This window comes from Haliotis asinina, chromosome 7, assembly GCF_037392515.1.
Source record: "Haliotis asinina isolate JCU_RB_2024 chromosome 7, JCU_Hal_asi_v2, whole genome shotgun sequence".
Taxonomy (NCBI): domain Eukaryota; kingdom Metazoa; phylum Mollusca; class Gastropoda; order Lepetellida; family Haliotidae; genus Haliotis; species Haliotis asinina.
This window is the reverse complement of record NC_090286.1, coordinates 14,501,683-14,518,817: the sequence shown is the minus strand read 5'-3', so window position 1 is coordinate 14,518,817 and position 17,135 is coordinate 14,501,683. Positions and strand designations below refer to the sequence as shown.

The following is a 17,135-nucleotide window of genomic DNA, read 5'->3' as shown; positions in this document are numbered from 1 at the left end:
AGAGGTAAGGAGACGACACTGGACTGAAGTGTTGAACAGTGTTCCATTTACAGAATGTCAACTACTACCAAGAGAACATTTTCCCTCTACAAAATGTCTGCTGCAGTATGACTCCTGTCTGCTCCTGTCCAGACCATTTGTGATCAAGTCTTCAAGTGTACTGCTGCCTACACAACATCTGATATTGTCCAGTAACAGAGTCCACTATCCAAACATGACAGTGCACTTACCTTCAACAGCTGTTTTTCTTTGGCCTTGGCTTTTGTAAGCTCTTGGTTCTGTGTCTTGAAATCTCCCTGCATGAGGTTCCTCCTCTGAACCTCCTGTTCAACCTGTAAGCCTAAGTTCCGGCACTGGAATGACAACAAAAAAGTGTCCATCAACAGGCCATAGGACAATAACAGAATGTTTGTGTAAAATGAAACTTATTTTGCGCATAAATATCAAACATAATACCTGTGAAATCTACATACACTTCCAAAACAGTACATTCCTCATTCTCCCATAGAAAAAAAACCCACAATCCTGATCTCACAAATGAAGTAAGAAATATCAAAGATGCAGGGCAGTGTTTTGGTAGTTCACAAAGAATGCATAAAGAAGATACTAGAAATGCATACATCATACACCATTTCCCTATTGCAGATTCCAGTAGCCTGTTCTTACTAAACAGAAACAACAAGAAACTCCACCACAAGACACTATACACACACTGTCAGATGACTACACAACATGGATTCCCACCTTCTCTGTTTCTGTACGGAGTTCAGCTTGTAATGACGTAATCCTCTGCTGTAACTGTGTCAGATCAACTGTCAGCTCACTGTTCCTCTTCTCACTTTCAAGACAGCGCTGCTCCATGTTCTGACGCACCACCCGTTCATGGTCCAGCTTGCTCTGCATATCTGCAATACACACCCATCTGCTATCTTCCCTTTCAGCAAATGCTAACAGTTTACAAAGACTACTTTAGCAACATCAGGCAATTACGCTTGCTTTGATGTTTAAACAACAGCTTAGTGGCTCTTGTGACAAAAATATGTAAAGTTTAGGAATATGCCATTAACTGTCTTTCTTTGAACTCTCCTGACTACATAATTCCACCACATTAGTAAATGTAATAAAAGCTTCGATGCTTCAGAGACGAGAGCAGCTGTGTCAGTGTGAGGCCCACCTTTCATGGCCTCCATGTTGGCTTCTTCCGTAGACATGAGGATATTCTTCTTGTCAGCATTGTAGCGAGCCACAGTCTCCTTGTGAGACTGGATCTCTGCCTCCAGCTTGCGGTAGAAGTTGTCTCTCTCAAGTTCCACATTGGCCACTCTCTGTCAACATATTCACAGGTTTTCTCACATCTCTACTTCTTCACAGTACAAAGCACGGTTTGAATGATGCATTTGAAAACCAGTGATATTAGTGCTGGAACCTACCTTTTCTAATTGTACAACAATGCTCTGTTTTTTCTGCAGCTCCTGACCATTTACACGCTCCTTTTCCATCAGCCTGTCCTTCTCATTCTGCAGCGCACGGATCCGATCTACAATACAGTAAGTTGGTATTCAAAAATACACCTTAACTGTATTAACCTGCTCCTCCGCTGCATGTCAACATTGTGTCACTGTTTTCACTGTTCTTTTGCACATCTACTTCCATTGTCATCACTTCTCGATCGAGGTTTTCTATTTCCTTTTTGCTTCGTAACACAAATTAAGCCTGGAATCTAATCCCCAACTGTAAGATAGATGCCCAAGCTGCTCACCAGCCCTGAGGATACAATCAATCCTGCCCTTATCTCCTATGCTTACCACTGAGTTCCATGGTGTGTTCTGACTCATGGTTGCGGTTGTTGCGTTCCTGGTCCAAGGCTGCCTGGAGAGTCACCAGTTCTCGCTCCATGTTCTGCCTGGTGTTGACCACCTCCATGTACTTGTTGTTGAGGTCTGCATAGCTCTGTTCCGTCACAGTGTAGCGCTGATGGACGACAACACACAACATCTTAGTACATCATGCAACAATAAAAGTCTCCCGCACCATCAACAATCAGCAGGATTTTTCTAGAGTTGAGGGTTGAATTAGTTAGTTCATCTTATTCTCCAGCTTTGACAAGCTGTAAGTATTCAGTATTCACAATTGGAGCAGGTCAAGTTGTGAGTGTGGCACAAGGACATGCATGCTGACATGTCATACATGGTTTGCCCCCCTAATCCATTCTTACACCAAAGTTACATGGGGCCATATCTAACTTTGGAAAACAAGGGATGGTGATTGCAAGACTAAACAGTTTCAGATTCAATAGTTCAGGGATGGCAAGAGGTAAAAGTGATTTTAGCTGAAAATCAACTGGGGTCTGGGGGCCACAGGCTCTTCTCGGACCCAGGTTTCAATGATTTGCTTTTAAATCTGTGGATTTCCATGGATTCCCAGAAAATTGCCATCCCTAATGTTTCTTTGGTTTCTTGCGGGTTAGCTGTTGGAATTCAAAATATTCTTGGGACCAATTACTTTGTCCTTTCAAAAAGACTCTCAAAGTCTAACCCTGGACACATCCCTCAAGAAAATGATACATCATTCCAACACTCTACAGTAGTACCACATTGTGCTGACTCAACCTACCTGCTGTAACTCAGTGTGCATTCTCTTGAATTTGTTGGTGTTCTCTGATTCTGCTCGTAACTTATCAGTTATGTCTGTAACCTGTAACATGGTAATTACACTCTACAACTCCGTATCTCACAGGTTCACTTTCCAAGTCAAAACAAAATCACAACAAACAGAAAGAAAAACATTAATTTTTCAATAGAGACAAGAATCTTGTTGGACATAAAATCCCCTGACAGTAACATGTGATGATCAAAGCAATCATTCATTTCTTCTTGATCTACCAAATATCAAGCCTGGCTACCTAGTGTACATCACAAACATCTTAAATTACTGACAATGTATCAACAATGTACGTCAAAATGTTTTATCTTGAATGCCAATGAACACCTAAAGACCACCCCAGTACTCACCGTTCTCTCCAGACTGGCAACCTTCTCGTTGTTCTGCATGCTGCTGGAGGCCATCTGGGCACGATACGTCTGCTCATGTTCCAGTTTCTTGGATTGTTCTCTCAACAGATTCTCAGCTTTCGATTTGGCCTCAGTCTCCAAATCCAGTTTCCTTTGAAGCTGAAGACAAACAATTCCTAGTTACACGTACATAATCTCTTGACACACATAAAAGCTAAATTTCAGAAACATGGGCATGAACACAATAACGAACGCTCTTGCAAGGATGCAAACTCTCTTCTTCTCTCCTGAAACAATCAACACTACTCCAGCTATATCCCAACAGAAAGACACCATGTAAGAGTCAGTGAAGCACTGCAGAAGCTGAGAGACATAGAACACACCATGCCATCAGGATAACACAATACTACCAGCCAGGTCACACAGTGTGGCCATCGGATCCTCCTTGGGGAAACACGTAGAATGTGTGTTGACATTTCCCCTCTGTCAAAGTGTGGTTACATGTGTACAAGACAACCTCTTGTTCTTGCTTATGTTGGCTTCTCACTGTCCTAGTGTATGGGGCAGTATAACAGAAGTGTCAAGCCTACCTCCTTCATGTCATGTTTGATCATGGCCATTGTTCTCTCCATCTGCGTCAGCTCCTTCTTGGCCATAGACTCCTCCTGGGACGCTCTGTTCAGATCCTCCACAGCATTCCTGAAACACGGCACACTTGTTAAAGAAGCAGCAAGTGACGACTAAGTACATGAACCATAAGGTCACAAGAAATAGTTGGCAAGAATTCTCACTTAAAAAAAGGCTCAGTTTGGAATTATAAACTTACTAACCCCACATGTTAGATGAAAATGGTGGTAATGATTCCTGACACTAACAGTCTCCAAATATTTCTTTTACCAAGGACTTTTCCAGCTTACCTATATTTTTTCTCAATGTCATCCTTGGATGCCATGAGTTGTTTAAGTTGGTTCTCCAGGTGCCGAGAACCATCATCTCCTCCACCACTGCTGGTCCCGGGAACACAAACTGCAGACTGTGGATGACATACATAATATTACACAAATATATTGATGCGTCTGCTCCACTCAATCAGAGAAAAACAACACCTCAGTCACCAGAAATCTTAGATAACTACATAATATTTATTCATACACAAATGATTTCAACAAAAGCAATTGATTTTTTCTGACCAACTAAATGTAAATGAGTAATTACCTGAAAATTAGGACGGTGGGATATGTCAGTAATATCAGTAATGGCACCACCAATTATGATGACAACAACAACACTATCATGCACGCATCAGATCATCTTTCCATTTCTTCACACCATAGTATGATGTACAACCACTAGGCTATTCTTGACTCACTAGCACATACATGTAGATACACATGCATGCACATATGGGCATACACATCATACTTCCTTGCAACAGCTACAAAGGAAACGTTTACAGCCAATTTATTACAGTACAAATAAGCCACCTGAATACGGGATAACACATTTGATTTTAATCTGACACTCAATAAGCTTAACCATGACTGTTTCCTTACAAACAGACTGATGGTTTTAGTCACTGATGATCTGTGAGTTACCCTTGTTCCCACTGGTGATGAAGTGTTATGTCGACGATAGTGACTGCTTTGTAAATGACTGCAAGTGAGCTGTTAATGAAGGCCTTGACACTATACACGACAGTTACCTTGTTGACCATTCTAAATTTCAGATAAACATCACCTGACACAATGATTTACCATTTAACTTGTATCTTTGTTCTGATGGCCATTGTTTCACATGAAGAAATCAGGATGTCTGTGTGTATTTTCTCGCAAACTAACCCTGCCCTGGTAATTAGCTGTACACTCAAAACCTAGCCTGTCAACCACTACTTTTATACTATACTGGTTATACTCGTACTTCACAAAACAAACCATCAAGATTCAATAGGGCATATGCTATGCACTCTTCACCCTACACAGGTGCTTTTATAAAGACAAAGTGTACAGTAGTATATACAAGAAAATGTTAAGGAATAATGAGACAGACATACCACCTCCTGTATTATGTGCTTAAGTATCACATAATATAGGAGTTAAACCCATAAAATCAATATGCAGCCTATATAGATGGATAGATGTTACAGAATTGACATTCAAATTCAATTCCTGAGAATTATGTGGATCTGCTGAAAGTGATGATATACAAATGCCACCAACAGATGACAGCTTGTTGTTAACCATCGCCATTTATGAATGCATGCAAAAAAATACTAAACATGAAAAAACATAAATGTTTTCTGTTTGAGTTGGGCATGTGCCAATTTGAATGCCATGTGACTAGAAGAGAGGACAGAATACTGGCGGGGTGGGATAATGAACGATATACATCAGGCACACTACAAATGATAACTCACATCAACACAATCCTGGGGCAAGGAAAGAAATAGTTCAAGATGAATAAATGCAGAAAGATGAAATGTGACATTTCATTTTCAAAAATAATATTACAAAGTCAGATGTGATACTGGTAGGAACTGTCTTACAAGTCTCAGCACTGCTCCACAAAGTGGCCCCAGCACTATGATTATGTTAATTCTGCGGTAGCCAAGTATGGGAGGTAGGATCATGTTAGCATTTAGACTGATACAGAATAGGTGCTTTCAAAACAAACGGAATGACTTCAGCTGATCACAATGATTTCCAGTTACTGAATGCTTTCAGAACATACTTAAATTGTTACATCTAAAGCAATTCCAGTTATGAATACTTACTTGTGGAGATGATCCAGTGCACAACAATCTGAAACATGACAACAGATGACATCATGACCAATACCAGCAGATGTGGACACAGACAGACCTCTCATAAGGAACAAATAGCCTTCAAAACCAACTTCAAACTGCAAGTTGAAATACTTTTGAAAAAAAAAAAAGTCTCAGATGTTTATTATTTCAGCAAAAACCGAAGTGTCTTGGTTGAGAGCTGACAAACGTATAAACACTACAAATGTCAAATCAGCATTCAAACACAGTAATTGGTTTGTGGCATGCCCAAGGGAAGCAACTCTGAATTGCTGCCTCTTAGACAACGTGGCAACTGACAACTCCTGGAAAATGTCAAAAAGCCTAAACAGATATCTGTTTGACAACTTACTGGTATTCCTTGTTATATGTAAATCCTATGAAAGGTAGATGGTTGCCAGCAAATGCTTTCAGTGGCTGGAAGTTTTCTTGTGGTGTGTCCTCTTTCTCGATGTCATCGAAGTTGCTGGTGTCTATATCACTTGAAAGCTCAGGAACAACAGGCGGAGCACCTGGCAAACACAAAGTGTCAGTAACAAATTAACAGTTTTGCCACACGAGTATGTCAGGATACATGTGACAGTTGAACATCAGGTTACATGCAGCAAAGGTATGCTAGGTGACATGTGACATTGGTACCTAAAGTCACATGTCACGGTTGAACATCAAGTTACATGCAGAAAAGGTATGTCAAGTCACATGAGACAGTGGCATCTAAGGTCATAGGTGACAGTTGCACATCAGGTTACATGGGACAGAGGTATGCAAGGTCACATATGACAGTGGAATCTAAGGTCACAGGTGACAGTTGCACATCAGGTTACATGGGACAGAGGTATGTAAGGTCACATGTGACAGTGGAATCTAAGGTCACAGGTGACAGTTGCACATCAGGTTACATGGGACAGAGGTATGTAAGGTCACATGTGACAGTGATATATAAGGTCACAGGTGACAGCTGCACATCAGGTTACATGGGGCAGAGGTATGCAAGGTCACATGTGACAGTGATATCTAAGGTCACAGGTGACAGTTGCACATCAGGTTACATGGGGCAGAGGTATGTAAGGTCACATGTGACAGTGATATTTAAGGTCACAGGTGACAGTTGCACATCAGGTTACATGGGGCAGAGGTATGTAAGGTCACATGTGACAGTGATATCTAAGACCACAGGTGACAGTTGCACATCAGGTTACATGGGGCAGAGGTATGCAAGGTCACATGTGACAGTGATATCTAAGGTCACAGGTGACAGTTGCACATCAGGTTACATGGGGCAGAGGTATGCAAGGTCACATGTGACAGTGGCATCTAAGGTCACAGGTGACAGTTGCACATCAGGTTACATGGGGCAGAGGTATGTAAGGTCACATGTGACAGTGATATTTAAGGTCACAGGTGACAGTTGCACATCAGGTTACATGGGGCAGAGGTATGTAAGGTCATATGTGACAGTGATATTTAAGGTCACAGGTTAAGTTGCACATCAGGTTACATGGGGCACAGGTATGTAAGGTCACATGTGACAGTGGCATCTAAGGTCATGGGTGACAGTTGCACATCAGGTTACACGGGGCAGAGGTACGAAAGGTCACACGTGACAGTGATATCTAAGGCCACATGAGACATTAAAACACCTGGTGACGGCTGTTTGTCTGGTGACATGTGACAGCTTAACAACAGGTTACATGAAACGGTTGTATGTTAGGTGACACAGGTTACATGTGACATGTTACCTGTTACCACTGCAGTATTGCTACTGTCTCTTGGCAAACTACTTCAACAACAGCATCAGTCAGAAACAGCAGAACACTGTACGTCAACTTTACTCACTTTGTCTTATACTATCCCATGTCCAGTTCTCGTCTCTGAAGAAGGGATGTCTTTTGATTTCATCTACACCATTTCGTCCCAACCTTTCTGTTCTGTAAGCATACAGGACATGTTTGTCAATCCACTGTCAGTTTTGAGGTGCAACATTCTGATGCGTTTGGCAAAGTCAGATCAGAGCAATCAATGAGATTGGTCTGACTGTAACAACCTTAGTTTAGATCAGAATAAAGCAGTGCTATCAAACTACTTCATCAATGCTTGCTTGTTTCATACAAGAGAATGGTAGAGCCTGATGGCCAAGTGACTCACTTATCAAGGCCTCATTCACAAAACCTACTTTAACACTGTGACTGTCGTAAATATAAGCTGTAAGGATGGAAGCTATGATTGTCTTAGCACTGCGATCAATTTATGGAGCTGGAGAACTGTTAAGGCTTAAGTACAAGGACTCAAGCATCAGAAGAACTGGTGACCTCACTCACCTATCAGTAAGGAAGGCACATATAATACTCTTAGCTTGGTCCGACATGTCCACATCAGGAGGAAATTGCAGAGATCGGGCATGGTCCATGATCTTGCCATAAGTGCCCACGAGGGAGTCAGCATAGAAAGGTGTGTCACCTGTCGGAAATAAGTAACACAAGATCATCAGTCATAGTTTGTCACAATTATATAACAATGTCATGCACAGAGGTACCTGAAGTTACATGGAGAAATAGATAGTAGTATACAATCTGGCCAAATCCACAAAATGACTGATTATATATGAAATGATCAAAAACATTTAAAAACATTTTGAGTGTGTTTGTCATTTCAGAGCCTGAATATACTGACCAACGAGCATCTCATAGAGGAAGACCCCAACTGACCACCAGTCACACTCGCGGCCGTACAGGCCCTCGCCGCCTTGTGACTTGAGCACCTCTGGGGAGATATAGTCTGGTGTTCCTACAGCAGTGTCCGACCGAACCAGCCCATCCTGCAAAAAGCAGCCCCAGTAACAACCACTGGCAGTCTGGTAACACTGCAGACACTACAACACTGTTAATGTTAGTTACACCTTACAATAGTAGTTCAGTACCTGTCAACTGAATAATATAATGTCTAATACAATATTGGAAGCCGTACAATACCATTGATGGAACATTTGGTTGAAGCACATAAGAACTTTCCAGATAGCTTCAAATTCATGGGGTAACTCACAGCATCCATCCTCATACAGGTGCCAAAGTCAGCCAGTTTGAGATGACCAGCTGCGTCCAGCAACATGTTGTCTGGCTTCACGTCCCTGCAACACAGGAATGCACAGTGAACAACAAATCTCCCTCCCCTTCAGTCTAGTAATGATAATTTCCTATGAGCTGATCTCATAGTGGTCCACAACTCTAAACCAGCTATTGAACCAACCTGGTGAAGTCTGTGAAACCTGTGGGTCTATATGGACTTAGTGGTGACCTATGTCCAGGATACTATGGACTTGGGGGAGTCATATGGATATAGTGAGGCCCTACAGATATGGTAAGGTCCTGTGGACATGGCTGATCTCATGCATATTAACAAAACACATGGAGTAGGAAACAGGAAAAGCATCAGGAAAATGTCCCCCTTGTTAACTGATGCAAATCTGGAGCAGTTTGACCCTTCTAATGAATTAGAAGTTCAAGCATCATCAAAAATGATGACATGATATCTATATATGCAGTAGGCAGAAAACATCATGCTTTACAATGCACTTGAAGAAGTCAGACTCCTCATTACAACATCTGTCACTATATTACTTGTATATCAAGCCACCACATAGACAGCTGTATGTCACAGCAATAAGCAGGTTCCTTGACCTCAACAATGACACAACATGAAAACAAGTCATCATCAAGAGTAGTGTTGCTCTCAAAACATCAAGAAGGTCAAGCAACAATTAACATTTCAATATCACTGGGACACCATTCTAGCCGAGAATCTGTGTATATTATTTCAAGCTCTATAAATGCCAAATATTTAGCCTCAGTTCTGAGCACATGAATACCATCTCACAAGCCGATGGATCATTTCTGCTATCTGTTCACTACATGCAAGTATCAGAGGTGCAAGTTCCCCACATCGGAGATGTCTCCTTCCAACATACTGGGCCATTCAGTCAATATGAATGAAATCAACTCTTCTTTCAGCACGCCAGCAGTGCATGTACATACATCTACAAAAAACATTCCTCATTTAACCCACTTTTTTGTCTAATAAAAGTGTGTTGTGGAGGGATGGCAATTTGTTGTAGGTGAGTAAGTGTTCCTTGATGAATGAATCTTGTTACCGAAGAAGAGCTGTGTGCCGAAGGAAAAGACAGGCTTGAAGCGCCAATGCTTGCAATAATATTTACATAAAATCCCTTACCATGCACTGTATCTATAATCATGCACTGCAGCTGTAGTTACCATTGTACACAAGGATCATTATCATGTGAACAATGTACTATACTTAAAGAAATAAATGAGGAAAATCTGTAAATAGCAAAAGGCACCACTTTGAGGTCTGTCTGACATATCTGCCAAGTTTTGCTGAAAGATATCAAGACAATTTCAAGTTAAGCTCCTCAAACGAAGATCACCCATCCCTTTGAGTTTAAGTCTAAGTTGTTTCCATGCAAACTCAGAAAATGATAAATCACAAAAATCTACAAATAGCAAAAGACACCACATTGGGGTCTGCCTCAGATACTCGCCATGTTTTGCTAAAACGTATCAAGTTTTTGAGTTCTGCTCCGAAAATGAAGCCCATCTCTCCTGTTTGAGACTAAGTCCAAATCGTTTCCATGGAAATCGGGGAAAAAATAAAAATGACAGAAATCTGCAAATAGCAAAAGGCACCACTTTGGGGTCTGCCTCACATATCTGACAAGTTTTGCTGAAACGTATTAAGAAGTTTTTAACTTCTGCTCCAGAAAAGAAACACTTCCCTCGCATTTGACACTAAATCTGAAACGTTCCCATGGTTAATTTCCACAGAAACCAAGAAAATAATAAATCAGAAAAGCCTGTAATTAGCAAAAGTCACCACTTAAGGTTTTGATTTATATAACTACAAAGTTTTGATGAAAAAGACTGAATGTTTTTGAGCTATGCTTTGGAAACAAAGCCCACCGCTCCCATTAGGAAACCATGGAAAACAAAGAAAAATAAAGTGTCAAAAATATGTAAATAGCAATAGGCACAAGCTCAGCTTCAGCTTGCTATGTCTGCCAATTTTGGTCTAAAAATATTGAATGGTCTCTAAGCCATACTGTGGAAACAAAATGATTTTGGTTGGATAGACAGACAGACAGACGAGGCGATGACTATATTCCTCTGCATTACATGAAAGGTATCCACAGAACTGAGAGCTGTCAAGAGGTAACAGTTGTATATCCTGTTGATTTTCTGTTTAAATGAATGAGTGAGTAACCGACCTTACGAGTTATTGAGATGAGTGCAAGATTGAATGAGTGAATGAATGAATGCAAGAGTGAGTGAGTTTGTATGTGTGAAAATGAATATGTGAAACATACTTTAATACCAGACCTATGTTTTACATCATAGGCAGCAATATTCCCTCCATATCATGGCAGCCTGTCTGGACCTGACAATCCAGTGACTGACATTACAAACATTACCCCATAATGTCACAGTATGAGGTAAGTAACCATTAACCCTAAGTAAATGTCAGATCTTACCACAAGCATTTTTCAAAGCAACATTGCATTTATTAAAACAAATTGATTTATAAACAAACAGTTTATATCCTGAGAAGAGAAGCTGAGCTGAGTACTACCTGTGTACGAATCCCATGGAGTGAATGGCATCTAGGGACAGGACAACTTCAGCACAGTAGAACTTTGCCCACTTCTCCGGTACATCATAGTTACTCATGAGGTTGACCAGGTCGCCTCCAGGCATGTAGTCCATCACCATATACAGGAAGCGGCCATCTTGGAATGCATAGTGAAGCTGCAAAACAGCAGAGGGAGACATGTATGTGCACTATGGAATTACATCAGAAGGCTATGTTTTCAATTTTCTACTCTGCATATGAACTGGGCGAAAACATTATGCCAGTCTAAGTAAACATAGTCTCATTATTACTCATTACACTCACGTGTGTCTAAACAAGAGTCATCAGAAAATGACATATCCCCCAGGCCCCTACATATTTGAAAGCACAAATCTGACAGTTACTTGATATCTTTTTTAGTCCAAATCGTTTCTGTGGAAATCATGAAAAATATTAATGCCATATACATATCTGTAAACAGCAAAAGGCACCACTTTGAGGTCTGCCTTACATATCTGTCAAGTTTTGCTGAAACATATTCAAAAGGTTTCGAGTTCTGCTCCAGAAACAAAGCCCATACCTCACTTTTGAGACTAAGTCTGAATCGTTTTCATGGAAACTGAGAAAATAATAAATCTCAACAAGAAGACACAGTCATCAATATCAACCGCATTACCTCCAATTTCAGTCACACTTGTTGCCATGGAAACACCAAAAATATTTCATTTAGAATTCCAAAACTATCAAAAGGCACCAGTAAACCACTAGACCAATCTATGTGTTTAGTTTGGTGAAGAAATATTGAACGGTTTTAGAATTCTGCTCTGGTAAAGATAAATGTGCACGGATGGACGAACGGATGGACGGAGTACATTTAATGTGCACCGCAAAATGCATTGCAGAGGATAAAATCCTGTAAATAGCAAAAGGCACCACTTAAGGTTCTGATGGATGTATCTACCAAGTTTTGCAGAAAAATATTGAACAATTTTCAAATTATGCCCCGGAAACAAAGCCCACCCCTCCCATTAGACTAGGATCAAAATGTTCAATGGAAAAACCCAAAATATAAAACTGCCAGAAATCTGTAAATAGCAAAAGGCACAACTATATATCTACCAATTTTGGTCTCAAAAATATTGAACGGTTTTTGAGTTATGCTCCAGAAACAAAATGATTATGGACTGATGGACAGACAAGGCATCGACTACATTGATGTCAGCTAAACTTTGATTGACCTATGAATGTCCAATTAAACATGAGAAGGTTGAAAGGATTTAACCAATCAGACAATGGATATTGTTCAGGGTTTGGCAAAACTAACAAAATTTCCTAGTCACTGACACTGATCCCTCAACAAATAAAAATCCACATAAAACATAGATATTTGACCTGCAGTATATACACTTAGGGCTTTCTGATAACGTTATCATTATTCAATATTAGCACAAGCTGACATCTTTGAACATTAACAAAAATACTATTTTCAGCAACTGTTTAGGCCTTGTTAATAGGATGTAGCATGCGCCATGTATGGAAAATAGTATTCCGAATCGTTGGTGTACAAACCTTTTCTAGGCAAAAGTTCAAAAGGAATGTCCACTTTCGCGATTTTGTAAGATGTGTTCTAACTGGTCAATATCAAAGGTTACCTGATGCAACTTCCTACTAGGTTTCTTAGACTCAGTACAGGAGTGTAACAATTATTACAGAGACTAAATTGTCTTATACTGGAAATATGCTAACTCATCTTTCAAGAATTTCTGCCCTGTCATTGTCATCATAGGTGTTTAACATGAAGGTTACAATAAACTTGTCTGCTTAACTACGACAAGATGAACCAGCATGTTGGACATCGTTTTCCTGTATCTTGTCAAGGTATTTTTTCCTTGGTGCTACTCATATAACTGGCTGTTTCCTGATTTCATTGGTCACATTGTGGCCATGTTATTGTACTGTTATTATTACTAGCAACTGCTTACAGCCACAAGGCCAATACTGCTTGGCTTAGATATCTGCAATCAGTTTGTACACTATCAACATGATATATTTTTATGGCATTACTTATGAGGATCAAACTATCTAATTTTGAGTTTAATGTACACATCTCCAAGCAGGCGAATTATGCAAAACATGGGTAAGCATGCTATACCACTTCTGTGCCATCTCAAACTAGGTCAGTTTCCTGCAGTCTGCAAATTAAACCTAGATCATTTGCCTTTGGTCAACCATATGTCTACACTCCACCTCTTCAGACATACTGTTACTCACCTGAACAATCCACCTCTTCAGACATACTGTTACTCACCTGGACAATCCACCCCTTCAGACATAATGTCACTCACCTGGACAATCCACCTCTTCAGACATAATGTCACTTACCTGGACAATCCACCTCTTCAGACATAATGTCACTTACCTGGACAATCCACCTCTTCAGACATACTGTCACTCACCTGGACAATCCACCTCTCCAGACATACTGTCACTCACCTGGACAATCCATCTCTCCAGACATACTGTCACTCACCTGGACAATCCACCTCTCCAGACATACTGTCACTCATCTGGACAATCCACCTATTTCGACATACTGTCACTCACCTGGACATCCACCCCTTCAGACATACTGTCACTCACCTGGACATCCACCCCTTCAGACATACTGTCACTTACCTGGACAATCCACCTCTTCAGACATACTGTCACTCACCTGGACAATCCATCTATTTCGACATACTGTCACTTACCTGGACATCCACCTCTTCAGACATACTGTCACTCACCTGGACAATCCACCCCTTCAGACATACTGTCACTCACCTGGACAATCCACCTCTCCAGACATAATGCTACTCACCTGGACAATCCACCTCTCCAGACATACTGTCACTCACCTGGACATCCACCTCTTCAGACATAATGCTACTCACCTGGACAATCCACCTCTCCAGACATACTGTCACTCACCTGGACAATCTACCTCTCCAGACATACTGTCACTCACCTGGACAATCCACCTCTCCAGACATACTGTCACTCACCTGGACAATCCACCCCTTCAGACATACTGTCACTCACCTGGACATCCACCTATTTCGACATACTGTCACTCACCTGGACAATCCACTCGCTGTTGGCATTTGCCATAATTTCACGCTCTTCCCAGAAGAAAGCTGAGTCGGATCGCTTCAACTGCAATGCAAATACAAAATGACATAAACCTGGCAAGACTAAGTTCTTTAGAAAATAAGACTAAATTCCTGAGTGAACAGTGATGGAAGTGACACCGTTAACAAAACAGTAATCAATACTGATACATGCATGCACACATGGTGATTGAAACCTGTGAGCATAAACGTACCCATTTGAATGTTTTAATACAACACTCTTCATTCAAACATGCTTTATTTGAACCAAATATACAACATATCAGCAGATTTACGCTGGTGAAAAAGTGACAACCAATTCTTTATTGATAAAAATGGAGAAAAATGGAAACATGGACAAAATGTTCATTTAACCCCTTGGATGCCACAAGGACATATATGTCCTTTAACTTCAACCTTCTCTTTGAAGTCAAATAAAATTCTAAATATACCACGCACATATATATACTTCACAGTTTTGAATTCTGCGAAATTTTCGCTGTTTCTTGATACCATCCACTATTATCTCAGACCATGCTAAAGTGCTTCAAATTACCTTTCAAAATAGGCTTCATCATAAATGTCACCATATTTAACACTATACAAAATCGCATTTCACAGAGTTATTTGCTGTATGTTTTGAAATGTGAAAATTGGATAAATACTGAGAGTATTGAATTTCAAAAATAGCATATCAATGATCACTGATATAAAGTTTTCATGTAACTAGTAATGATAATTCTGAAACATCGCCAATAAACCCACAATCGGCTGGGATGTTTTCAAAAATGCACTTACATGAACGCCGAAGTGCACTTTCCGCCATATTGGACACTGTTTACAAAATCACGCTTCGAGAAGGCCAGTATTGAGATGCCTATTACATCAAGTATACTTCATACTCAGCTGCGACAAATGCATCAATGAATTCCCCACACATATAAGAATCAAATTACAAATGGTCTTTGTCACCAATACCATCTGTCTAGATAAGACAAAACGAAAGATAATGGGTTTGAAAATGAACACTGTGCTCAAAAGACTGCGCTTGTTTGAATTGTAAACAAAGAAAAAATCCGACTTTACACTACGTAGCATGTTCAGAAATTTTACAACATCCAGCCGTGTAATAATTGCTTACAATGACTCAATACCCTTAGAATATTCAGGGGAACAGCATCATAGCAAGAAATAGCAAATTAAAAATAGTTACAATGCAATCATTTGATAATTCATAAGAACCTGTCAAACTTTCCGTGCAGCGTGATGCCACACCTGACGCAAAATCAGGCAGGACAACAAATGTACTTATTGGTATTTCTGGCATCTTCCGTCATTTACAATGTAAATGATAAAAACATATAACAATACACAAATAGTCAGAATAATTCTGATTACTTACATCTAACTTTATGTACAAAAGATCCCTGAATAAAGGAAAGAGTCCTCGCAAAATCCAGTGTACCCATGTCAGCGAGGCCGCCATTTTGAAAGAAATCGGTCATTGGTAGTGATGTCACATGTCAACATTGTTGGACATATTATGCAGTTTCTTTGCGGTGAATGTTGCTTGAGCAAGAGTAAACACAACGGCCATATCATTCCGATTCCACTTTCAGTATTGTGATGTATGTTTTGCGTATCGTTCAGATATTTTTTCATGAGCATGATTTCAATATCTACATATATCCATGTTCAACATCATATCATATGTGGATATAGGGTGTGAGTTTTATTCTTTGAAAGGTTTTGATTGTTTGAATAATAGTTACATGGGAAATTGACTCATTAAGTATACTATACCACATTTTGAGCCTCTACACAGTGTTGGAAGAGCACACGTAGCCATTACTGCAACATATGCTTTAGTTCCTGTGATGTACAATATTCAATACGTTGGGACAAACATTGCAGTTTCATATGAACAGGTTAATAAACAGCGATTTAATTCAACCTTATAAGAAAACTGATAATATTAGTGAAAATGATTTGTATATTTTATGAAATGCACAGGTACACATATCTAAAGGAATTGTCTTGTTCATTTTTTTGGTTTGTGTCATTTTTGTAGACAGAACAGTTATGAAAATTGATTGACCAGGTGTGAGTTTGTCAAAATCATTCTATGATTCATTATCACTATTTTAGCTAATAAAGTCAATTCAAATTCGATTAAAACATATTTTGATGGCAGAATATCTAACTCAAACAATATCTATACGAAAATTGTTTAAAATTATATAAACCAAGTCACGTCTTAATGTGGACAAACCTTACGTCCATATTCTAATAATTCCATACTAATAAAATGATCTCTCTGTACCTTTCATTGCATAATTATGAAGTAAAATAATTATACAATCATAAAGAGAAAAGGTTTTTTACTAAACCAATATTCAATGAATATTCAGGTGTTATGAAATTTTCATTTACGCTAAACTGATGCCAGACAGGTGCGCAGGTTACTCACAATATGATAAGTAGTAAAACCGTCTAATTGTTGGACACTATTTCAGTGGTAAAGCCATTAATTTCAGG

At 39.7% G+C, this 17,135-nt stretch overlaps 1 protein-coding gene across 1 annotated transcript in view; it reads right to left on the bottom strand.

Annotated features, from left to right (window-relative positions):
* The window catches only part of LOC137291419 (rho-associated protein kinase 2-like), a 49,683-nt gene that overhangs the window by 6,269 nt on the left and 26,279 nt on the right, over positions 1-17,135 (bottom strand). The window contains exons 5-21 of the mRNA XM_067822753.1: positions 14,566-14,643; positions 11,449-11,624; positions 8,851-8,935; positions 8,482-8,626; positions 8,130-8,268; positions 7,648-7,739; positions 6,164-6,323; positions 5,782-5,809; positions 3,929-4,044; positions 3,602-3,710; positions 3,012-3,170; positions 2,614-2,694; positions 1,806-1,971; positions 1,431-1,537; positions 1,175-1,325; positions 745-905; positions 231-353 (exon numbers count right to left, since the gene is read on the bottom strand). Coding sequence (XP_067678854.1) covers positions 231-353; positions 745-905; positions 1,175-1,325; positions 1,431-1,537; positions 1,806-1,971; positions 2,614-2,694; positions 3,012-3,170; positions 3,602-3,710; positions 3,929-4,044; positions 5,782-5,809; positions 6,164-6,323; positions 7,648-7,739; positions 8,130-8,268; positions 8,482-8,626; positions 8,851-8,935; positions 11,449-11,624; positions 14,566-14,643 — 2,076 coding nt within the window. The remainder of the gene's footprint in view (positions 1-230; positions 354-744; positions 906-1,174; positions 1,326-1,430; positions 1,538-1,805; positions 1,972-2,613; positions 2,695-3,011; positions 3,171-3,601; positions 3,711-3,928; positions 4,045-5,781; positions 5,810-6,163; positions 6,324-7,647; positions 7,740-8,129; positions 8,269-8,481; positions 8,627-8,850; positions 8,936-11,448; positions 11,625-14,565; positions 14,644-17,135) is intronic.